Below are 26,830 nucleotides of genomic sequence, written 5' to 3' on the forward strand. Positions count from 1 at the left end.
AATGATTGGTCAGGGCCTTGCAGCGCTTTGAACATTCGAGCCACCTTATGAAAAATGCCAAAAACAAAATTTATGACTGCCATCATATATATAGAAATGGTACAACCTTGCTGACCTTTCACCCAGCCATGACAATAATATACAGTGATGTAGGCCATTCATTAAGAGTACTTGGTATTTTCTCGATGCAGGACATCAAAATATATATTTTTTTATTTTGTTAAGGAGAGTGGATTTTTATGCTAATATCTTCTAGGGAGGAGCTCATAGACATCTACCCATGATTGCTTCCGCAACAATATATATAGTATGTGACCTATATTTTTGGAATTCTTTTTTGTTTTTTTTTAATTAAGTACCCCAAAAACTTAAATGGGTTTCCTCCATATTTTTTTTTTTTTAAACTAATGTTAAGCGTAGATTTATCTGAACAGTAATTCTATATGTCAGGAACATTACCGATAATGTCAGCCAACAAGTCACCGTAGAGCTTAGCGCAGAAACCGAAAAGATCAGTGTTATTTAGCAGTTTTGTTCCAGGGAGCGTAGCTGTGAATAAAATGTGAAAACATGTCACTTTCTGTAATCTAACTGGCAATAACAGGGAATCTTTTTAAGATTACGACGTGAGAGAGAGAGCGAGAAAAAGCACTGAGAAAGAAAATCGGGGGTTTTTTTTAGATTCCTATTGAGGAATGAAATTGTGCAAATCATTTTTAATAAATTTTGCCAAAAAAAAAGTATAATTTCTATATTTTGTGTCCAGATTTATCACTTTTCACGTAACTGAACTAAGGTGATGGATAGGATGCCATGAGAACAACTGTAATATACCATAATATACTATAACAAAATTCAGGTTGGAAAAACAAAAGGGAAAAAAAAACCTAAATGTTATTTTGGCTTCCTACGTATTAATTATGGAAAGAAGCGAGAGTATATAGGTCTATGCTAACTTGCTTGTAACATATCAATCTACCAATGGATGGCGTAGCTTAAATTTTGTAAAAATTTTTACATACAACAAAGTGAATTTTTTACACATTTTTTAATAATTTTTTTCAGCTAATGCAACTTCCAATGTAGCTTTTAATGACATGCACATTTAAAAATGGTTGCCCTGTCCGATTATGTGCGTTGGCCTCTATCGCAGCCTAGCGTTGCGCAGCGTAGTGTCGACAGTGTGCACTATCAGCAGTTTACATTGCTGATTTCATTCTAAGTATGATTGTGTATAAATATAGTTAGTTAGTTTGGTTTATCTGATAGCCTAGCGCCGAGAATGAGGAGCCGAACAAACTGTTTTTCAGTAAATTCGCTGTTCATACACCTGATAAGATTGAAAGAGCTTTCGAAATGCTGATATGCTTTGAATAAGAAAAGAATAATCAGTTTTACTGGCACCGTCTTATCGCGAAGGCAGTTAAATGCCAATGCTTTTACATTACCCGAAGTGAATGTTTTAGATGCTGCCGGTCTTTTCTTGAAGTTAAATTGTAATATCTTTTTTTTTTTTTGGTGGAGGAGAATTATGAATGGTAGGGTAGATTACTTGTCTTCCAACAACAAGCACAATCTACAAAAATGTACACATAGAATAGAGAGAAAAAAATGATAAAAAAGTGGCTGCCGATTTTGGGGTTCTCACCAACCAGTTGGGTGCCCACTGCCGTGCCTTGAGATATTGAAAAAAGTCCATTAGCTGCTTAAATAGAACTAATTAAGTAATACATTTTTGGGGAAAATGCTAAATCCAAATACGAATGAAATGTTAATAATTTTGAAAGGTTTTGTTTAAATGTTATCCCTGTTTTCTAAGTATTGGGCTATGTTAGGTGATACCAAGGTACTTGGAAACCATTGATCACTGCATAAGTGTTTGGAGATAAAATTTGTCTAATAGGGTTCTGTCATTGCCGTTATTGGGATCTCTTTGCTTGCGAGTCAGAAAGGCGGAATCATTGTAAATTGAGAATGGTTTTTTTTGCGAAATACAAAGCTATAAGTTTGGTTTGTTGCCATATACTTGAGTCTGTAGGAGGAAAAACAAAGTTTTGAGTCATTGACATCAGATGGGTTAATGTCTTGAGAGCGACCTCAATTCATCAAACAGTTAATATTTTCAATTGTTGTTTCAAAAGTGGGGTTTAAAGAGGGAAAAAGTTGTTTCCCCCCCAACACTGTGTTTCATCCTTGTCTTCTCCTTTCGCCTGGCTTAATGGAATGGACATACCATATTTCTTTTTTTATCATACTAAGTATCTATGTAATTTACTGTATTCTGAGAATGGATAAAGTTAGCTACAGATTTAGACCTAGACTCAACGTAACAAAAAACGGAATGCATATTTCACAGCTTACTGCGATGTAGCCAAAGCAACCACTGGGTGCACCATTTCCTACTGCGCTGAAGCCTACTTTGCTGCAATGCAGATTTACCAGCTCAGCTGATTGTATTTCGAGGTACCCATTGTCCACTTGATACCATAGTCAGCGTTGGCTGGCGACTCCATAAATTATTGCAGTACGAGAAGGGAGGTTGTGTGACCACTTAAACCTTAAATTTACCAAGTTTAGAAAGTCATGGTGTGACTAGTCTTCCGGTATGAGAAGGCAACTAAAATGCTACCTTTATTAGCACAATAACTATATTGTCCCCTAGGTGGCTTGAGGTCATAAAATGGTATTAATGGACTTTAGACTTTATTTCTCATTTATTTTTTAACTCTTTAAACCATCTATATTTTAGCTTTTCTGACTCCATTCCATGCAGCACAGGGCAACTGTCTGGGTTTTTTCGTTCTTTAGAAGCACTCTCCCTACGTGCAGCTAAGTCTCGATACAAGTATTTAATTCCTAAAATTTAATCCGCATGATCTCCATTGTGTTTGATTCGTTTAGACTTGGCTTAACATTGTGATTGCACTGAGATGCGTTTAGGTTCACTAGCATATACTTATAATTTACACTCAAGACAGGATGATTAATGTCTTCATTATAGTCAGGAGCAGATCTGGAGGGGTTAACAAATTTTGAGAGTTTTCTTAACTCATATGGCTGTTTGTATTCCCTTTTTCCCTTACTTACTCTTTGTCTCCGTTCCTCTCTGTCGCATTTCTCATTTTTCTTCATTTTATGCTTGGAAGTGGCTGTTGCATTCTGATTTGATAAATGATAGTGTAAAAAGTGTTTTGATTGATTTTGGATTAGTATTGATTGCTCTTGATTAGATCACTGACACCCTGTGATCAATACGATTCGATAAGACACTGTGCCTCTCTTCTATCCCTCGCAGCCGGTCAAGGGGGAATACAAGAAAACTGAATGGTCAAGGATGATAAATTGACCAAATGCCTATCTTCAGAAATTCTTTACTTTTAAGTGTATGGATCTTTAAAAAATCCAACATTTTGTCTGTAACGGTTTGAAACGACAGACCACTTAATAATAGAAAGCCTGACTTGAGTGGTTTCCATTTGCTTGCCTATCCTGCGTTAGAACACAAATTCTTGGCCAAAAATGAGACAATTTAAAGTGAGGCCTCAAGATCGTAATTTTATTTCCTTGATAAATTCGACCTTCATCTAAAGAAAATACGATCCCTCTTAAAGATCCCCCTCATTCTGCTTAACCTAAAAAGTCAGGTTAAATAGTTTCATCAAGAAGCCACCATGTGGTCCAAGTGATCTCTACTAGAGAGATCCATGGGATGTGGGACGGCTGTAGGAAGACTTAACCTTTACCACTTCTTCTTGCTATATCTTTACAAGAGATGTTTTATTAAATTGAGTAAATTAATCCTTGTGAAATCTCAAATCTAAGATTTTATTAAAGTATGTTTTTCAAACAGACCTCCACGTGCCCTCAACAGTACTTCAAAAGTCTAAGACCGAACTCAAAACTCAGATTTTGACCTAATTTACTCGCAAAATTTCAGACCTCTCGAAAATTCTTTCCTCATTTTACATTCAACCAGGCTGGAATTAAAAGCAGTTAGCTCGGCTTTCCCATTCCACTCCCGATTTGCCCCTATGCTCGTAATGTTTTTTTGGTATGCCTAGTTTGGAGATGATTAATCCAACTTTATTAGTACACCCAAGATAAGTACTACGTGGTCGTGAATAATATAAATTTGTCCTCTTGGCTAAACCTGACAGTTTTAACTCTTTGAAAGCCTGGTATACCAGTAGCACAAAACAGACCTGCTTGTTTGAGGTAGTATTGTCTCGTAAGATGTTAAATCATTGCTATGTATGTATACATGGGCTATATCTACTACCATTATTCTCCTCTATGTGATATATATTATTGAGTTTTTATACTCTTTGGGAGGGGTTTCACCATTTCTCAAGTTAAAAAAATGTTTTTTTTTTAAATTACACTTTAATTAGAATAATATTTTTTTTCATCTGTGTATTGAGAGCTATTTCAGGACCTCAGATTCCTCTTGGGGTTTAATACATATATATTATAATTCACAGTGTGAAGCAAGCACCTGTCAGCCCCTGCCCTCCTGAACCCCCCCCCCCCCCCCATCCTCTGCGTATAAGTTGGAGGTCATTAACCCTCAACTTTGATCACCGACACTAATAGTCTGTGGGTCGTAGAGATTTTTTCAGCTGGAACCAAATTGTGCATCATCTTCTGCAACACCAAAAAAAAGGGAACAAAAAAGGGTTGAATTGTTAAAATAGATGCTAGGTGCGGATTCCACAATGATAAGATTTATGGTGTATTCCTTTCAATAACACCCACTCCATGTCAACCCATTGAAGGGCTTGATTACCTTCTGCAGAAGAACCCAGACAAACACCTTTATCCACCACTTGTTTAAAATAATATTCAAAGTTCCAGATATTCTCAGATAACCCCTATTTTTTACGTTGGCTTTGGTGCATGATATCTATACAGATGTAGCAGAACTCAAATTGTCATTGTACTACTCATGTTAGCGTTGTGATAACATAAAGTCAATAAAATTTTGCGGTTGCCCTATGGAAAACTACTGGGTGACATGTCATCATGTCATGATCCATTGTGATAAATAGCAAACTCAACTTGGCTTGATTCACTAGAAAATGATCACAGTCCTTCCTTCTTCACTGATGACCAAATGTAGTGGGTAACATGGTGGCTCAGTAGTTATCAATGTTGCTTTGCAACACTGGGGTCCTGGGTTCAAATCCCACCAAGGACAAAATCTTCAAGGAATTTTTATGATCTCCTCTTGGGTTTCCTCTATGTCAGGGGTGGAGAACCTCAGGCCCCAGGGCCAATTCCGGCCTCGATGACCTTTCATCAGGCTTCCGAGAAGATTCTGAAGGACCATGTTCTTGGGCATGAAGGTGTATTTTGATTACAACCAGCTCATTAATTTCTTCTTGCTCTGTTACACTGAAGGGCATGCAATGAAAGATTACATCCTGACACCAGTGCCAGAGTCAGGATGTACTTTGTGGGTGGAGTTTGTACGGTCCCCGAAGGATGGAATAAATATCCAAATGGCCCTTGGCAGAAAAAAGACATATCGATAGGGAATCTACATTGTGAACCCCAATGGGGATAGTGATGATAATACCCATAAAGTGCTGCAGAATATGACAGCACTATTTGAGCATAATAAATAAAATAATACTGGTAGGTAGGGTTGAGCGACTTTTTCTTTTTTAGGGTCGAGTCGGGTTTCGCGAAACCCAACTATCTCAAAAGTCGAGTCGAGTGAAATCGGCCGATTATGTCGAAAAGTCGGGGATCGACCGAAACACGAAACCCAATGCAAAGTCAATGGGAAATCTATCTTCTTCTTTTCTCTCTCTCTCTCTCTCCCCTCCGTCCATGAACAGAAAAGCTGGTGTTACACATTGCAAATCGCTACAGCGCACAAGCGACAAGATGGCGATAGGCGTCCACGCCCCTAAGACCTATGTCATCACTCTGCCCACGCTCCTTCATTGGCTGAAAAAATGGCGCCAAACGCGTCATACGAAACGCGACTTTGGCGCGAAGATCGCCGACCGCATGGCCGATCCCACACTAGGATCGGGTCGGGTTTCATGAAACCCGACTTTGCCAAAAGTCGGCGAATTTTGAATTTGTCCGATCCGTTTCGCTCAAGCCTACTGGTAGGTTAATTGAAACCAATCCCATGTTTATGTGTATATCTCAATGGATCCTTGATACAGATGTTTCCATCCTTACCTTTCTTTATATTTCATTAATAAAAGACTGCTACTCACATCCTGACCACTGGATAGCCACATAAAGAACGTATAACATAAGCATCTCCCAACAGAGTATCATGTAATAATGTTTTTTTCTCCTAAGCACATTATCTCATGCTACCACTTTTGGGACATATCAAGCCAAGAAAGGAGGGAGAGGACACATCTATCATGCCATCTCATCAGAAAGGTTGAATTAAAACCTTTCCAATTATTTCTATCTCCTAGTGAAATTTGCTTTCAATGTACCAGCCACTTATCTACCGGCCCACAGGTGTATCTAAGCAAACGTTTAGATCAATGCTTAAACCGTGTCGTTAAATACCATGACCAAGGCAGAGTGCTCCATTGGCCACTTTCTAGGTCCGTCCATTGGACACATGCCCCATCTTTGCCTCTGTTCTTGTCTCAGTAGAAATTCTAAATAGTCATTTGACCCAAAAGGGCATTTTAATGTTCTGGAACAAAAAAAAAATATTTTTGTCTATGGCCTCCGAATTTCAGAAGACCATGAAAGAAGTAGTCTGGCATCAAAGGGAAAATTTGAACATAATTTGTAGTGCTTTCGTTGAGAAATTGACATTGTATCTCTAAAAGGAGCTGATCGGAGCTCTCCGTATCTCTGAGATGTAGCCTGGTGCTGCAAGAACCACAAGCCTTCAGCAGACAGCGAGTTGGCAGCAGGTGTGAACTACATAAAACAGGATTAAGAGAGTAGCAGAGTGTACACTAAAAACAGAAACCACACGCCCCTTTCACCCCATCTTCAAAGACACAGAAGTCAGAAGTCAGATCATCCTGCATTCCCTGTTTACTAAACAGCGCTCAGTCCTCCCTGCAAACTGATCGGTGCAGCTGCAATTACTTAACCCTTCACTAATAGGGTTAACATTAAAATCCATTAATCAAGGCTGGAAGACAAACTCCTCAAATTAAGGTTTGAAAATGCTATTTTTATAAGGATCTAAGGCCTCTTCCAGACCTCCACTCTTCTCACGGACACATTCTATCCTTGTATTCTAAGACGTATCATTTATAGTTTATGCGGCTGTTCACATTAATGTTAGTTTTTTTTGCCGACTGAGTGGACCACAAAATATAATCGGAGACATCCATTTTCGATCAAAGTCACCAACATAACTCTTCGGGTATGTAGAAATCAGGAAACCTCAAACCGTGCTGTCAGTTTTTAACGTCGCAATGGCAGAAGATTTGCAAGTCATTTTTAAGGGGGGTTTTTTTATATGAAAAAGTCACAGAAGATAGAAAACTGAAACGCTGATGAAAGTCTGAATCTAAAACGCCACTGTAAATTGGACCACTTTTTTTGGGGGGGGAGTACGAGAAAAATCACTTAGTTCTGAATGAAGCCTAAGGGTATGTGTCCACCTTCAGGATGGCCGGCGCTTTGGACGGAGCGGAAAACTCGCTCCGCCCAAAGAGCCGCCCCCTTCTGTAGATGCGATGATTCTGGATGTGTTCATTGCACACATCCGGAATCATCGCACCCCACACATAGGACCCTGTGTTTTACCTTGCGGCGGCGCAGCGTCACCGCAAGGTAAACGGACATGCTGAGTTCTAAAAAGACACGCCGCATGTCCAGAAACAAAGGGCTGCCGGGTGCGTGTTCGCACGCATAGTGGAGATGGAATTTCAGCAAATCCTCTCCACTATGCTGTAACATCTGGACGCTGCGGATTGAACGCTGCGGCTCTACGCAGCGTTCAATCCGCAGCTATTCCGGATGTAATATGGCCCGTGGACACATACCCTAATAGGTTGAAAATTTAAGTAAAAAAATGCCAAAGTAACTTCAATTTCTCATCTGGATAAAAAAAACCCGAAATGAATCAAAAAGACAACAGTAGGAAAAAAATATATATATATATATATATATATATATATATGTAGTAAAATCACCAAGATGCTACAAAACAAAACAACAAAAGCATATTTTGTGTACATCACTTTAGATTTCTTGAAAAAACTTCTGACCGCAGTCTTCGTGCTTCACATTATTTAGAAAAATAGTGTGTGATGCCAGCAATATTGAGACCCATCTCAAAAATAGTGTCCAACATGGGGGGAAGGAGGACTCGTAGATGTTATATGCTAGTGTCGAAGTGGCATCAGGACTAAAAAAAACTCAAATTGGCCCAATTTGGGTTATTTTCTGCATATTCGTAAGTCAACTCATTTCACAAAATTGTTTGTTAACGCCTACTATTATGTCATCTCTTGGGTTGCAAATAGTGTTCAGTGTCCAATATTAGAGGGGCCTGGGGGCAGTAATATGTAAGTCGTGAGTTGGTGTAAGGACCAAAAATGCAAAAGAGAATTGCAGTAAACGTATCGTGTGCCATTTTTTAAATACAATTTTCGACTACTCCTAAATGCACCAATTTCCCAAAAACATTTTTTTTAAACTCTTCATTGAAATCATGAATTTTTTATTGGGTTCCAAATAGAATTATTCAATCCTAAAATTTGATACTGAATGTTACCTCCACCACCCTTAGATTACCTATAGATCGGTGTCCTAATTTTGCACCCTCGGATTGTTGGTCTCCTCTTGTGCATTTTTCCTATTCTCGTTTACAACTAGGATTAAAAACCCTTTTTTAGGATACTTATTTTTGGAGCTCAAAGGAACTTCGGTAAAAATAGCCATTTTTTTTTCTAAGAGAGATTGATCTGATATTTTTAGTAATCATCGTTGTTTAACCCCTCAATGTAGCAGGTGTAGAGGAGGGGACCACAGTGGCTGTAGCGGCCCATGATGTCATCTTGGCTAACAGGTTCACAAGTGCATCTGTCACCGGGGTAGCTAAATAAAGACTCAATCAGAACTCTAAACATAGTAACACGTTTTAAAAGCCGCCAAGACAATATGTACCATCGAGTCGAAATGGAATGTTTTTGTTTCCCACATCGGTGAAAAATTCTGATTTCTTCACAACCATCTGTATTTTCAGAAATACTATTATTTCGGTCTTTTGTTTGTTCTTTTCTTGTTGTTGTTGTTTCTTCGCAGCCAATTTTCATACAATAGATCTCGATCGTCCCGTAAAGTTTTTGCATTCTCCTTAAGATGGAAATTTTTTGGATTTCCTTAAAATCGTCTACGAGTCGTCTATATCTTGTGGTGTGGATGTGATGCGTACTAATATACTGAATAGGTACCTGATCCATTGTGTACCTGTACACTGCAGGGGACAAGTAAGATTTTGGAAGCTGAGGTTGTGTCTTTATTTTTTTTTTAAACCCTTTCATATGTAAAAATGTTCAGATTAGCGATCAGCCAATGGGGGTTAATCTGTTTATCATGGCAAAGGGAGGACAAGAGAGCACAGAATGAATCTTCTCTTTCTTAGTTTTCAGAGTGTACAGATCAAATATTGGAGAATATAGGAAAATAAAATAAAGAGCGTTTCGTTGGATTCCTAATTTTAAAACAAGATGACTTCCAGGGATTTTCCTAACTTGTCTCAACCATGGATGAAGTAAGACTTTTTTTTTTCTATTTATTTGCACGACAGTGCGCACACGCTGCACATTGATCACACAGATGCATATATGTGTATACATGATTATCATGGAATTTTGGCATTTTTATATTTTTTAAGAGATACTGTGTAAAAATAGGCAGTGTGACGCAACTGTTTGCCCTGTAAGAAATACGTAACATAGCACGACGACAAGACAGATAGTGGGGGCATTTACTAAGCGCAAGGTGTTCGTCATACTTACTGTATGTTTTACACATACTCTTTTACTTTTTTTTTTAACTTTTAACTTTACAGTTTCGAAAAGTTGTCAGAATAAGGGTAAGATAGTGAAGAAGAGATTATTTGGGTGAAAATAGCGTTTAGCGACTTGTGCTAATTTTATCTTGGGTCATGCGCCAAGTTTGGTGCAGTTTGCGAAATATTCATGTAAATAATTTTTTTATTACATAAAGCTTCCGTATCTATCTATCTATCTATCTATCTATCTATCTATCTATCTATCTATCTATCTATCTATCTATCTCCTTTCTATTATCTATTTATGATCTATCTATTATCTATCTTCTATCTATTATCTATCTATTATATCTATCATTTATCTATTATCTATCTATCTATTATCTATATATATCGGTCTATGTGTCTGTCTATCTGTCTGTCTGGGCAAAAGATTATATGGGTCAATAAATCATTATATTTTGGACTTTTGGAGTGCTGCCTTTGTCTTTTCTGGATATCTATCTATTATCTATCTATTATATATCTATTTATCTATTATCTATCTATTTATCTATCTATCTATGTATCTATCTATTTTATCTATCATCTATCTATTATCTATCTTTCTATTTTCTATCATCTACTATCTATCTATTATATATCTATATATCTATTATCTATCTATTTATCTATGTATCTATGTATCTATCTATTTATCTATATATCTATGTATCTATCTATTTTATCTATCATCCTATCTATTATCTATCTTTCTATTAGCTATCTATCTATTATCTATCTATATTTCAGTATCTACTATCTATCTATTTATCTATCTATTATATGTCTATCTATCATCTATCTATCTATCTATCTATCTATCTATCTATCTATCTATCTATCTATCTATCTATCTATCTATCTATCCAAAAAGCAGGAAAAAATTCTAGAGGGTGAAGACTTTATTCATCCATAACCTTTTTTTTAGTGCTACCTTTTTCTATGTTCATGAGCTATTGTTGGCCCAATATCCTAAGGCTTGCACCCATATTATTGCACCCCCTAATAACGCTCCATTTTCTTATTTTACATCTATGTATCGTTCTATCTCATATTTCTTTATCTTTCTACATCCTATGTATCCATTTATCTACATATCTAAAATCTACTTGTATTTTGCCAGTCATTAGATAATAAGCTTAGCTTATTACTCACAGATTTCGTATGAAAATCCCACATCCCAGCCGGATACAACACAGACTAGTCATGAGACATCCTAAATGGATCCTGTGGTCTAGGGACTGTGAAATTACTGCTTAAGACTTAGCGTAAAGAAAAAAACAATGTCTCCCTCCAAACTCATATTCATGTAGGCAATAATTCTTACGTTAATGGCACACGTGGGAAAATCATTGTAGTTGAGTGTTTAACTTCTGCATCGTTACAGCAAGTGTTACAGGAAATCTGCTCGAAAGATGGCACAAGAGGAGTCGGTAGCGTGTGACTGCCCGGCTGTGACTCTTCATGCTCGGCCCGATAGTCACCTATAACCACAGGACGTCATGGCCCTCTGACCGAGCTTCAGCATCCACATCACTGTGAGATTCTTGTTGAATATCCAGTGTGCAATACACCAATGTAATATCTAGCTGTGTAAAAATAAGCTCCAAATTAAAATTTAATTGGTTTATTACTAGAGATGGGCAAATTGATTCAATGCAAATCGAATTTATGTAGAATTTTTAGGAACTCGCTGATCCCAGCAGATTTGCCCAAGATGCAATTTACTTCATTTGAGTCACTTAAAATGGCTATTTTATGCATTGGAGAATGTTGCTTGAGCTATAGAAAGATCACATGGCCTGGAGCATTCTTCCCCATGATGCCTTAAAGCTATCATATCATATGGTATAGCATAGACAATCAGTTGGAACTATCATAGCCTGCATAAAAGCTGAGGTAGAGAATGAAGCAGTCACTTTGTAGTGAATTTTGATAATAAAAAAATGTCACGGCTTAGTCATAGTGATAGGGAGAGAAATCCCACAAAATTCTGAAGCAGTACAGATAGTGTGTGACAGCACAACAGTGAAAAAGATTAGTGTGTGCAGAAAATAGAATAATAAAGATTTAATTAATACTGACAAAGGGATAGGAGAGTCACTGTGTCTGTTAGCTATGAGAGTCACTATGTATGTGAGGCAGGACAGTCACTGTGTCTGTTGATCATGAGAGTCACTGTGCCTGTGATATAAAATAGTCACTGTGTCTGTGAAGCAGGAGAGTCACTGTGTCTGTGAAGCAAGAGAATCACTGTATCAATGAAGCAACAGAGTCACTGTGTCAGCGAGTTAGGAGAGTCACTGTATCTGTCAGTTATGAGAAGTTATGAGAATCACTGTGTCTGTGAGACAGGAGAGTCACTGTGTCTGTGAGTTAGAAGAGTTACTGTGTCTATGAGGCAAGAGAGTAACTGTGTCTGTGAGTTAGGAGAGTCATTTTGTCTGAGAGTCAGAAGAATAAATGTGTCTCTGAGGCAAGAGAGTCACTGTGTCTTTTATTTTGGTAGAGTCACTGTGTCTGTGCATCAGGAGAATTGCTGTGTCTGTGAGGCAGAAGTGTCACTGTGTCTGTGAGGTAGGAGAGTCACTGTGTCTGTGAGACAGGGGAGTCACTGTGTCTGTGGCATGAGAGTCACTGTGTCTGTGAGTAAGAAGAGTCACTGTGTCTGTGATGCAAAGGAGTCACTGTGTCTGTGAGCAAGGAGAGTCCCTGTGTCTGTGAGTTAGTCAGTGTGTTTGTGAGGTAGGAGAGTCACTGTGTCTGTGAGAAGAGTTACTGTGTCTATGAGGCAAGAGAGTAACTGTGTTTGTGAGTTAGGAGAGTCATTGTGTCTGAGAGGCAGAAGAATAACTGTGTCTGTGAGGCAAGAGAGTCACTTTGTGAGGCAGGAGTGTCACTGTGTCTGTGAGTAGGAGAGACACTGTGTTTCGGAGGCAGGAGAGTCACTGTGTCTGTGAGACAGAAGAGTCGCTGTGTCTGTGAGGCAAGAGTGTCACTGTGTCTGTGATGCAGGAGAGTCACTGTGTCTGTGAGTTAGGAGAGTCACTGTGTTAGTTAGGAGAGTCACTGTGTCTGTAAGGAGAGCCACTGTGTTCAGTTTTCCTGCAGCGCCACCACAGCATTAGTCAAATCCCAATTAAATCAATGTACTGTACCTAAGCTCTAGGTCCTCTAGACTTAAGGTACCATCACATTTAGCGACGCTGCAGCGATCTAGACAACGATCCCGATCGCTGCAGTGTCGCTGTTTGGTCGCTGGAGAGCTGTCACACAGACAGCTCTCCAGCGACCAATGATGCCGGTCCCCTGGTAACCAGGGTAAACATCGGGTTACTAAGCGCAGGGCCGCGCTTAGTAACCCGATGTTTACCCTGGTTACCAGCGTAAATGTAAAAAAAAAAAAACACTACTTACTTACATTCCGCTGTCTGTCCCCGGCGCTGTGCTTTCCTGCACTGTCAGCGCCGGCCGGCTGTAAAGCACAGCGGTGACGTTTTTTTAACAAAGTAACTGAGGCATTCAATACTTATGACTGAGTGCAATGCTACTGGTAATTTTTAGATTAAAAAGATTGGGATGGAAGGGGTGAAAGCGCAGGGCATCTAATACATTAAAGGGTCTTCCTTTTGTAGTACATTTAACAGCCCACTACAGTCCACTGAAGAAGGTGAAAATCCTCCTACGGCACGAGTAGTTAGTACTCTTCATTGATTAGTACCAACAATTGGCCAACAGAGGCGCTGTTTGACTGTTGTACCATTGGGCCAAGAAATAGCTCAACGTTACCTAATCCTACCCCCCCCCCCCCCCCCAAAAAAAAAAAAAAAAAAAAAAAAAAAAAAGTTATGTCTAGCTATAGCTAAGAAAACAAGATTTTATTTATGGAATTGTTTATGTGACTTACATTCCAAAAATAATCATCTACTTACTACCGCATGTGTCTCTGTAGTCTTGTAGTTTATTTTTGTATTTTTTTTGTGATATATGATAGAATGTTTTTGCTTTTATTGCATTGTTCTATTTCATATTTGAGTTTTAAGTCAATATTCTATAACTCTGTATGTAACCCCTTTCTCATTTACAGCACCATGGAATTAATGGTGCTATATAAATTAATAATAATAATAATATTGTTTCGGAGCTTAGTGTTTTAACCCACTTCTACATCCGTAGCCTCCACTACACAAAAACAAATGCATGTAGCGGTGCTCGCTCATCCATAGTGCGCCGCTCTTCTGCTATACATTTCTCTGCCCACATGCTGCTCTCTTGCTCCAGTGACAAGAGTATACCTGGAAGACAAGCCCCTCCAAGCTGAGGCAGCTAGCGTCAGACAGGGCGCTTTGCCATCTGTCCCACCTGCTGCATTCATGTGTCCATCTGGTATCTGCAATAGCTCATTGCAGGCTTCAACACAAGAGCACTTGGTCTGGAAAAACAGGCAGTGTGAATTATTTAGGTTGTGTGTAAATACAAAAAGGGAGGAGAAGCATGGTGAGGTATGAGGAAAGAGCAGAAGATTCACTGTATATATGTACGCATGCTCTCACAGGAACACAAAAGCCCAAACTTCATTAAAAAAGGGAATGAATAGGATTTTGTAGAAGCCAACATGGAAGAGTAGCATTAACTCTAACCATATGCTCCTATCTTTATGTGAAAGAAGAGACGTATTATAATCCTTAAAAAAGCCTGTTATGTTCTCTGTAGGGGACTCCCTAAATTATATTGTTTGTTTTACTCGCTCAATGGACTCTCCAAGTCAGATGTTAATTGAATGACACTTGGTTGTGCTCGCGGCACTGGGTTCTCTAAGTCCTATGTTATGTTGCTACAGTGGACTCTTAACTGCAGCAGTCTCAGTTATCATGTGTTATGTTCACTGCTGTGGACTCTCTAAGTCATGCTACATGTTTTGCCCAGCGCTATCGACTCTCTAAGTCATGCCATATGTTGTGCCCAGCACTATGGACTCTCTAAGTCATGCTACATGTTGTGCCCAGCGCTATTGACTCTCTAAGTCATGCCATATGTTGTGCCCAGCACTATGGACTCTCTAAGTCATACTGCATGTTGTGCCCAGCGCTATTGACTCTCTAAGTCATGCCATATGTTGTGCCCAGCACTATGGACTCTCTAAGTCATGCTACATGTTGTGCCCAGCCCTATTGACTCTCTAAGTCATGCCATATGTTGTGCCCAGCGCTATGGACTTTCTAAGTCATGCTACATGTTGTGCCCAGCGCTATTGACTCTCTAAGTCATGCCATATGTTGTGCCGAACACTATGGACTCTCTAAGTCATGCTACATGTTGTGCCCAGCGCTATTGACTCTCTAAGTCATGCCATATGTTGTGCCCAGCGCTATTGACTCTCTAAGTCATGCCATATGTTGTGCCCAGCGCTATGGACTCTCTAAGTCATGCCATATGTTGTGCCCAGCGCTATGGACTCTCTCAGTCATGCTATATGTTGTGCCCAGTGCTATGGACTCTCTGAGTCATGCCATATGATGTGACCAGCGCTATTGACTCTCTAAATCATGCTACATGTTGTGCTCAGCGCTATGGACTCTCTAAGTCATGCTACATGTTGTGCTCAGCGCTATGGACTCTCTAAGTCATGCCATATGTTGTGCCCAGCACTATGGACTCTCTAAGTCATGCTACATGCTGTGCCCAGCACTATGGACTCTCTAAGTCATGCCATATGTTGTATCCACTGCTACAGCCTCTCTAAGTTGTACCATACCATATGTCGTACCCACTGATGCAGACTCTCTAATTCACTCCATATGTTGTACCCACTGCTGTGGACTCTCTAAGTCATACCATATGTTGTACCCACTGCCGTGGACTCTCTAAGTCACACCATATGTTGTACCCACTGCGGCAGACTTTCTAATTCACACCATATGTTGTACCCACTGCTGTGGACTCTCTAAGTCATACCATATGTTGTACCCACTGCCGTGGACTCTCTAATTCACACAATATGTTGTGCCCACTGCTGTGGACACTCTAAGTCATGCTATATGCGGTGCCCAGTGCTATGGACTCTCTGAGTCATGCCACATGTTGTGCTCAGCGCTATGGACTCTCTAAGTCATGCTACATGCTGTGCCCAGCACTATGGACTCTCTAAGTCATGCCATATGTTGTATCCACTGCTACAGCCTCTCTAAGTTGTACCATATGTTGTACCCACTGCTGCAGACTCTCTAATTCACACCATATGTTGTACCCACTGCTGTGGACTCCCTAATTCACACCATATGTTGTACCCACTGCGGCAGACTCTCTAATTCACTCCACATGTTGTACCCACTGCCGTGGACTCTCTAATTCACACAATATGTTGTGCCCACTGCTGTGGACACTCTAAGTCATCCCATGTTTTGTGTCCACTGCTACAGATTCTAATTCACTCCATATGTTGTCCACATTGCTGGAAACTCTGTAAGTCATACCGCACGTTATGCCAACTGCTGCAGATTCTCTTACTGATACCATATGTTATGAGAAAAGCTACAGACTCTCTAAGTCTTACCATATCTTATGCTCACTACAGCATGCTCTCTAAGTCATATTACCCTCAATGTAACGGACTCTCCAACTCGAACCATATGTTATGCCCATTGCTGCAGACTCTCTGTGCCATAAGTTATTATTATTATTATTTATTATTATAGCGCCATTTATTCCATGGCGCTTTACATGTGAGGAGGGGTATACATAATAAAACAAGTACAATAATCTTGAACAATACAAGTCACAACTGGTACAGGAGGAGAGAGGACCCTGCCCGCGAGGGCTCACAATCTACAAGGGATGGGTGAGGATACAGTAGGTGAGGGTAGAGCTGGCCGTGCAGCGGTTTGGTCAATCGGTGGTTACTGCAGGTTGTAGGCTTGTCGGAAGAGGTGGGTCTTCAGGTTCTTTTTGAAGGTTTCGATGGTAGGCGAGAGTCTGATATGTTGTGGTAGAGAATTCCAGAGTAGGGGGGATGCACGAGAGAAATCTTGTATGCGATTGTGGGAAGAGGAGATAATAGGGGAGAAGAGAAGGAGATCTTGTGAGGATCGGAGGTTGCATGCAGGAGAGTACCGGGAGACGAGGTCGCAGATGTATGGAGGAGACAGGTTGTGGATGGCTTTGTATGTCATGGTTAGGCTTTTGTACTCGAGTCTCTGGGTGATGGGGAGCCAGTGCAGGGATTGACAGAGGGGAAAGGCCGGGGAATAGCGGGGGGACAGGTGGATTAGTCGGGCAGCAGAGTTTAGAATAGATTGGAGGGGTGCAAGAGTGTTAGAGGGGAGGCCACAGAGCAGGAGGTTACAGTAGTCAAGGCGGGAGATGATGAGGGCATGGACTAGGGTCTTTGCAGATTCTTGGTTTAGGAATGTGCGGATCCGTGAAATATTTTTGAGTTGGAGGCGGCAGGAAGTGGAAAGGGTTTGGATATGTGGTTTAAAAGAGAGATCAGTGTCAAGGATTACCCCGAGACAGCGAGCTTGTGGGACTGGGGAGAGTGGGCATCCGTTTACTGTAATGGATAGGTTCGTTGGGGAGGTCGTGTGAGATGGGGGAAAGATGATGAATTCTGTTTTGTCCATGTTAAGTTTTAGAAATCTAGTGGAGAAGAAGGATGAAATAGCAGACAGACATTGAGGGATTCTGGTTAGTAGGGAGGTGATATCTGGTCCAGAGATGTAGATCTGTGTGTTACTCTCAAGCACATGTTTTGCTCACTGCAGTGGACTCTCCAGAGTGCAATGACTTTATGATGTGTAGATCTACATCTTATAAGGCACTGTAACCAATTGTGCATGAATATACTAACTACACTTTTCTAGCAACAGAACCCCGATGCAACTGTGTGACCTACACTCACTATAGCTACACTTCTGGTGCACTCTTTTCAAGAACCGTAAAAATGAGCACAACTGCGATTGACCGGCCCAAACTTGTTTAACTCAAAATAATTGGCAGCGTAAGCCTCATATGTACAATGAGAAGGAAAAGCTTGAGACTGCTGAGGGATTTCCTAATGCAAGCTGTGATTAACAGTGGTATAAATAGCCCATCTACAAGACAGACACCATAAGATGGTTCGGCATACGCCATAGTAATAGGAAGAATTACCTTTTTAATTATAGTTTTTCATTAACCTTCAACTTGGACACATTAAGTTAAGCTTGATCCTATTTGTTTGGGCCATTGGCAGACAGACAAATAGCACATTACAGAACGCCAGCCGTATTCCTTCTCTGTTCTACGGAGCCGGAGAACCATTGATAATGACATTATTCTGCATATTTCATTAAACAAAAGTCCCGACAAACCCACAAAACCACAGAGGCTCAAAAGACAAACGCTCAACATAGAGCAAGAGTAAATCATATCACATAACACATTCTGGGCTTAGCTCGGCAGCCATTCAGGCCCGGATGATCCACTTACTTGGACACATTGCAGTTCATTATGAGGAGGACTCAGCATGTGGATTTGTAAATAGACCGCTGTATACAATCAGGGATTAATATTTGATATGACTGTATAATGTAATAAAGCCAAGTGTTCTCATATATGACATGTGCAAGGGCAAGGCATAGGGCGGAAAAGTCCCCAAAGTTTGGGTAAACTATATATTCTTTTTATTTGGCTTGAGTTAGGCCAGTCTGAAGAACTGATTCTGAGGGCCCAACCTGTGGTTATCATTGGTGATCATCCCCATAATAAAATACTGAAATTGTGAGTACTTGGCTCCAAAGTCTTTTTGTTATGCTGTGATGGTCTTCAGTAAGGAACGGGACCTCCAATGGTCCCTGGAACTGGGACCCTATCTATCACTGCCGTGGGGGTACTCTTGATGATAGAGAGGCCTGAGTCTCTGACCTTACTATGCTCCTGGTATACCCTGAGCTGTCCCCTCCCCCACCCCATGAGGCATGGGACTGGTATGTTAGTGTACAGACCCGTCTGACTAACAGGCATAACAGAAAGCAACATGCATGCTAAAACACTCACCAAGTGTAGGGAGGCAGTTTCTAACCAAATGGTAAAAGGGATAAAGTGGAAAGCATACAACCCGAAAACAATCTCTAGTAGTACCCCATGAACTTCAATTCAGCACAGTGTCTCCAATGAGCTAGAAAGCTTTCACTGGCAAGACAGAGAAGGTCTGGCAAGGTTTTGTAGGGAGAGGTAATGACCCGATCAGAAACAGCTGAAAATGGACCTGCAAGTTTCTGACCAGCATAGAAAGGGTCTTTAACCTTTTCAGCACTAAAAGAAACCAAATTCAGTTAATATGGGACCTAAACACACAAGCTAAATGGAAGATTTGTGATTCATAGTACCTAGAGGTCTTCTATCCCTAGTTCTCTCAGGTTGACGTGACGCACTCGTAACACTTCACCCAGGCTTTTGGAGCCTATTATTGTATAATAGCCTATATCCATCAGAGGATCCTCTGTTACTTTAGTGGGCCATTACGACCATGTTGATTTGATCAGCCTAGATCAGTGTTTCCCAAACTCCAGTCCTCATGGCCCCCAACAGATAGGTTTTCAGGATTTGGTCAGAATTTCACAGGTGAAGGGATTATCACCGAGACATCAGAAACTGTGCAATACTAAGGAAATCCTTGAAACATGATCTGTTGGGGGCCGTGAGGACTGGAGTTTGGGAAACACTGGCCTAGATCATTTCATACATTGAGACTATATAGCTAATTTCATTATTACAATGCAGAGGTAAGTGATAGAGATTTGCAGGAATCTGGTGCAGTGGCTAGGGCGGAAGTCCTTCAAGCCACCTCCTACCTGCTGGCATCTTCACTTGCTGTTTTGATAACCTAGCCTGGTACGATGTCATTCCTACCAATCAAAAGAGGAGACGGAAATTTCGGCAACTAGGAGTCGGGCTCCCATCTTGCACATACAGAATGCTGAACTGGCAGTTGGACCAGTGTCCTGTGAATTCATTTGCTCATCTCTAATAAAGTGATAGTTAGCAAGCGACCTTGCCTGTCCTTTGTTAATTATCAGCCAGTATTGTTAATATACCATACAGGCAATATGATTTTATGTAATGGGCAAATACAGCATGGTAATACAGCTCCTGGTACTGCCTTCAAATGGATAGATAGATAGATAGATAGATAGATAGATAGATAGATAGATAGATAGATAGATAGATAGATAGATAGATAGATAGATAGATAGATAATACAGGGTAGGCCATTTATATGTATACACATGGGTGGGCCATGCATATGGATACACCTAAATAAAATGGGAATGGTTGGTGATATCAACTTCCTGTTTGTGGCACATTAGTATATGGGAGGGGGAAAACTTTTCAAGATGGGTGGTGACCATGACGGCCATTTTGAAGTCGGACATTTTGGATGCAACTTTATAAATGGCCCACCCAGGTCTATCCATATAAATGGCCCACCCTGTAGATAGATAGATGAAAAAAAGAAAAGCAGGCAACACTCAAAACTATGCAAAAAGAAAATGGACTTCAATTAGCCCATGTTGCATGGCAACGTTTCGGTTACAAGGAACCTTAGTCAAGCCTGAAAAAAGTCAATTTTTTTTTTGGAATGCTGCCCGATTTGATTTTTTTCCATATTTTGGATAACTGTCTGGGAAGCCTTGAACACACCAATTATTTGTTATAGCGCTGTTCCATTTATTTCCACAGACTGCTAGATTGTCTTGAAGGTCAAACAATGCTAATTACAACTTTAACCTCATTTGAGTAGTAACTGAACTAAACCGAGTGATTCTGTTTTGTATTTTTTTTCTCTTTCCATTGCTGCAATGCAGTATCTATCCATTCCGAAAAAAAGTGTAATGTATTTTTTAGAATGGCATCTGTGCATAAATACTCTGGAGAAATAAACACATGCATTTATGTAAATCAGCCGCGCATGCTGGCAAGCTTGGCATTTTCTATTATTTAACTTTACAACTTGAGTAAAATGAGAAGAAACTGATGCAACTAATAAAGTTGTTTTATCCAATATCTGGCAATATGAGAAAAGGGAAAATCCAGTCCAAATTCCATAGAGAGATCAGGCACCTCCGAATGCTCAGAGCTTTCTGAAGTCGTGAAACTTTCAGTATATTGTATAGATGCAATTTGTCTCTTCAGAGAGGAGGACTAAGACTTTAGCGCCACCTATAAAAGTAGCAATCCTAAAAGTCAATATCGACTCTCCAACGAACCTTGTCACATGACTTAAGATTGCTACTTCCTTTAGGCGGCATTAGAGCTCTAGTCCTCTTCCAAATTTGCATATTTCCCAGAGGACCATTGCGGCTTAAATGTCTCCTCACCTTGGCATGTCAGGCTTGACATGTCACTCTCTGCAAGGAGAAACTATACCCCTTAGATGAACTGTATACGGGGCGTGTTCATTCTAGGAATTAGTGATGTTCTCACAAATATCTATAACTAGCTGAAGAGCCCGGCGTTGCCCGGGCATAGTAACTAACTGTGGATAGTTATAACAAATTAACAAATTGTAATGATTATATTGCACATAAAAGCATGTCACATGGCATGCATTCAAGTGCAGTCTCGAAAAGTTGAACATATGGATTGTTTAACCCCTATCTGACCTTGGATGGGATAGTACGTCCGAGGTCAGAAGCCCCGCTTTGATGCGGGCTCCGCGGTGAGCCCGCATCAAAGCCGGGACATGTCAGCTGTTTTGAACAGCTGACATGTGCCCGTAATAGGCGTGGGCAGAATCGCGATCTGCCCGCACCTATTAACTAGTTAAATGCCGCTGTCAAACGCAGACAGCGGCATTTAACTACCGCTTCCGGCCGGGCGGCCGGAAATGACGGCATCACCGACCCCCGTCACATGATCGGGGTCGGCGATGCGTCTCCATTGTAACCATAGAGGTCCTTGAGACCTCTATGGTTACTGATGACCGGTGGCTGTGAGCGCCACCCTGTGGTCGGCGCTCACAGCACACCTCCATTTCTGCTACATAGCAGCGATCAGCAGATCGCTGCTATGTAGCAGAGCCGATCGAGTTGTGCCTGCTTCTAGCCTCCCATGGAGGCTATTGAAACATGGCAAAAGTTAAAAAAAAAAGTTAAAAAAATCACCCCCCTTTCGCCCCAATCAAAATAAATCAATAAAAAAAAAAAAAATCTACACATATTTGGTATCGCCGCGCTCAGAATCGCCCGATCTATCAATTAAAAAAAAGCATTAACCTGATCGCTAAACGGGGTAGCGAGAAAAAAATTCGAAACGCCAGAATTACGTTTTTTAGGTCGCCGCGACATTGCATTAAAATGCAATAACGGGCTATTAAAAAAACTTATCTGCACCAAAATGCTATAATTAAAAACGTCATCTCGGCACGCAAAAAATAAGCCCTCAACCGACCCCAGATCACGAAAAATGGAGACGCTACGAGTATCGGAAAACGGTGCAATTTTTTTTTTTTTTTTTTTAGCAAAGTTTGGAATTTTTTTTCACCACTTAGATAAAAAATAACCTAGTCATGTTAGGTGTCTATGAACTCGTACTGACCTGGAGAATCATAATGGCAAGTCAGTTTTAGCATTTAGTGAACCTAGCAAAAAAGCCAAGCAAAAAACAAGTGTGGGATTGCACTTTTTTTGCAATTTCACCGCACTTGGAATTTTTTTTCCCGTTTTCTAGTACACGACATGCTAAAACCAATGATGTCGTTCAAAAGTGCAACTCGTCCCGCAAAAAATAAGCCCTCACATGGCCAAATTGACAGAAAAATAAAAAAAAGTTATGGCTCTGTGAAGGAGAGGAGTGAAAAACGAACACGGAAAAACGAAAAATTCCAAGGTCATGAAGGGGTTAAGTGAAGGAACTGCTGCAAGTTAGTGACAATATCAAGGCGAGTGTTTAGAATTAAAGAGCATCTCTGCTGAGCCTCTGCTTCGACATTTCCCATGAAGTAGAGTTGAAGAAATTGAGGTTCTTCTCCTTGTAATGGAAGCAGTGAGCCAACTGAGTGGTCAATCTGTCCTTGAACTTTGAACGTGGGCATAATTCCAGTTCCAAAAAAATTCTCTTTTTGCACCAAATGATGTCATTTGGGAGCAGGAGTTGTGCTTCTTGATGTTGTGGTTTGATGTTGCTGTGGTTCCTGACCATCAGAATCTTCAGGGGAGTGGGCGTGGCTTGATACATGCACACACACATACATACATACACTCAGCTTTATATATATAGATATGAGATTATTTTGAATATGTTTTTTGTTTAGGATATTCCTAATAGTAGTAAGGAATCTAGATGACATATGTAGCTAAAAACTTAGTAACAGGCTGGATTTGATCATTTATATGAGAGACCTACCTAGAAGTTTGTGGACCCTAAAATAAATTTCTATGTTCCCTATCTAAATAAATAACTATCTATCTATCTATCTATCTATCTATCTATCTATCTATCTATCTATCTATTATCTATCTATTATATATGTATCTATCTATTATCTATCTTTTATTTATCTATCTATTATCTATCTATCATCTATCTATTATCTATCTATCCATCTAAAATTATCTTAAAGTGTTACTACACTATCCCGCTGCTCCCAGCAATCAGCTGTAACCTTCATGTCAGCCAGGGAACAAGTGCTCAATTTGGTTACAGCACTCCCTGAGGACAAATAGAGCATTACACAGTTAACGTGTATATCAATGGACTGTCCATATAACACTTACACATGTTGGGTCCTCCGTACTCAGAGATGGTCTTTGCATCCACTCTAGAAGTCCCCTTTAAGTATTATCTAGCTGTGTTCCTCTTGTGAGGCATTCCAAATATACAGCTTCTTTTTCTGTGCTATGTTTTTTGTAAAAAAAACAAAAAAATGCCAAAAAGCGAGCCGCTAGGAGAACAGCTTTCCATGCTCTAATTAAAGGGCCAAGACAGTAATTCTACAGTTTTGGTTGCATCATCGAACCTGTAATTGCGCCGGGCTTTCTGTATGTTGTCAATGAAGTTGAATTGACTCGTACAGTTCTGCAGAGGAAGCATTTATATCTTCATTCCACGCCACAAATATAAACACCCCCCTCCCCCCCCCCCAAAAAAAAAAAAATTAGAATTTTTATTTTAGCTGTCTGTTGGACCGACAAGAAAATGAACATTTCACAGGATGAATTCTTAAAAAGAGTGGGTGGGTGTGATGCATTTGTCAGTCTGGGTTTAGATCTGCGGAGGCAAGAGACAGCTTGAATACACAGCCGCCTGGCTACTTGCTAAAGATTTGCACAAATTTCAGCCGTAGCCTTCAAAAGAGATTTGAGTGAATTGGATTTTTTAAGGTTAACCCATGTCAAACCTATTACGTTCAATTCACATGCAAAATCCCTTTTATGTTTCTTTCTTCTTTTCTCCATTTCGAAGGGGAATGATGAACGCCACGCAGGGCATTTGAGTAAGGTTTGGCCAAAAATTGGGCATTAGTGTAATTAGATAATGAATATGATTTGTTTGATCTTCTGTAGATATTAGGAAAAATATATATATATATATATTGTATATATTTTGTTTATGTGTAAATTAGTTCATATATGTGATAAGTGGAGGGGAATAGATTGGCCATTTGGGCATTAGTGCAGTGACTAACGGCCGTGACTGGATGATCCTACACCCCGTTTACCTGTTAAAGCACTGGGAAAGTTGGGAGCCTAAGCATCATGGTGTAATAGTTGACCGGGGACCCATGACCTTCAAAATTTACGACCCCGAATCACTTATTTATTTAGACTTTTTACAGCCTAATCAAAGAAATGAGCAGAAATATGAGCTGGTATGAGTGGCAAAGTGTAAGAGCATGTTCACACTGTGGCCATTTCGCCGACAAAACCCAAGAACAAAAAAAAGGATCATATACAGTATATACCCTGTAAAAAAAAAAGTAAAAAAGTAAATAGTAATAGGACATGTAAATGGCATAGGGTACTTAGTTAGGGCTGTCTTGTAAAAATGAAACATAAGTCATCCCACCACGACAAGGTGACCCATCAGGATGGTCCTTGGCCTGTCTCAATTATTAAAACCTCTCCTTGTGTGAAGTCATGTCAGTGTGAATAATGGCAGAGCAGGACCGGGCCCAAAATCACTTATTTATTTAGACTAATCAAAGAAATGAGCAGAAATATGAGCTGGTATATGTGGCAAAGTGTAAGAGTATGTTCACACTTTGGCCACTTCAACGACAAAACCCAAGAACCAAAAAAAAGGATCATATACTGTATATACCATGTACAAAATATAGTAATAGGACATGTAAATGACATAGGGGACTTAGTTAAGGCTATTTTGATTTAAAAAAAACATAAAAGTCATCCCACCACGACAAGGTGACCCATCGGGATGGTCCTAGCTTGTCTCTAGTATTAAAACCTTACCTTGTGTGAACTGACGTCAGTGTGAATAATGACAGAGCAGGACCGGGCCCAAAATCACTTATTTATTTAGACTTTTTACAGACTAATCAAAGAAATGAGCAGAAATATGAGCTGGTCTATGTGGCAAAGTGTAAGAGCAGGTTCACACTTTGGCCACTTCAACGACAAAACCCAAGAACAAAAAAAAGGATCATAGACTGTATATACCATATACAAAATATAGTATATGACATGTAAATGACAGAGGGTACTTAGTTAAGGATATTTTGATTTAAAAAAAACATAAAAGTCATCCCACCACGACAAGGTGACCCATCGGGATGGTCCTGGCCTATCTCTAGTATTAAAACCTCACCTTGTGTGAAGTGACGTCAGTGTGAATAATGGCCGAGCAGGTCGAAGTCCTGACTGAGACACCCATCCGTGGGAAGCTATACAGATGCTAGTAAGCCTATAAACTAGTCTACATACCCCTCCCGGTCTTTCAAATTTTAATACTATCGTCTTTCTATATAAACCTTATAGTTTGCCCCCAGACTCCTTGGCTCAGGTTGAGTTCAATGGCCTCTCTGCAACAGAAGAGGTTTCCGTTAGGGGCAGGGGTGTACATGGAAATCTCGGGGTCTTTAAGAAAGGTTCACATTGGGGTTTTTGCTTTCATTAAACAAACTATTGGGTTCCCATAATTGTATTGCATGGGCCTAATGGGGGTGACAAATGGGTTTACAACTCTTGTTTAACCACTCAGATGCCATGGTTTGGGGTCACCTTGATGTCGAAGGGGTTAAACTGCTGCGATCAGAGCTGGTTCCAGTAGGGAGTATCTTCTCTGTAAAACCCAATGCATGAGCATGCTCCACACAAACTATCCTGATATCTGCCCTACATACATATGATGGATGACAGGATAAGTGAGTAGATACCAGGTGGGGCCTTTCAGCATCGGACCCTTCCGCCTGCAGGACCCTATGACGGTCATGTGGCCTGCCGCCATCGGTTGTACACCACTGGTTAATGGTGAATGCTATTACACATTTTACATCAGTCCTCGAGGGTTGGTGCTCCGCCTATAGTCACACCCCTGCTTAGTTTGACCAATCAGATTGCTGCAGATTATTTTAAAGGGCCTCTGAAAAAAATGAGAATTTAGCAGTAAGAGTCAATTTAGATGATCCAGTTCAACAGACAGATATCTAAAATATATACCGTACATTGGAGAGAGAATAAATCCGCCCTGTCATGGACAGTACAGGTGCCTTCTTAGTCCCATCATACTACAGTACATACTTTCACATACTTTCACATAAAATGTAGCTTCGTTATAAATTCAGCTCTTGCTGCACGATTCTCCCACTCGCTCTATTGCATA

The 26,830-nt window shown here is 40.2% G+C and overlaps 1 protein-coding gene across 5 annotated transcripts in view; it reads left to right on the forward strand.

The window, feature by feature from the left end:
- The window catches only part of ESRRG (estrogen related receptor gamma), a 980,003-nt gene that overhangs the window by 706,560 nt on the left and 246,613 nt on the right, over positions 1-26,830 (forward strand). For 2 of the 5 annotated variants that reach the window (XM_069768493.1, XM_069768494.1), the window contains one exon: positions 9,599-9,727. The exons of the other annotated variants lie outside the window; for them this stretch is intronic. In XM_069768493.1, coding sequence (XP_069624594.1) covers positions 9,684-9,727 — 44 coding nt within the window. In that variant the 5' untranslated portion in view covers positions 9,599-9,683. The remainder of the gene's footprint in view (positions 1-9,598; positions 9,728-26,830) is intronic. 5 annotated transcript variants of the gene reach the window in all.

Source organism: Ranitomeya imitator, chromosome 5 (genome assembly GCF_032444005.1).
Source record: "Ranitomeya imitator isolate aRanImi1 chromosome 5, aRanImi1.pri, whole genome shotgun sequence".
Classification (NCBI taxonomy): Eukaryota; Metazoa; Chordata; class Amphibia; order Anura; family Dendrobatidae; genus Ranitomeya; species Ranitomeya imitator.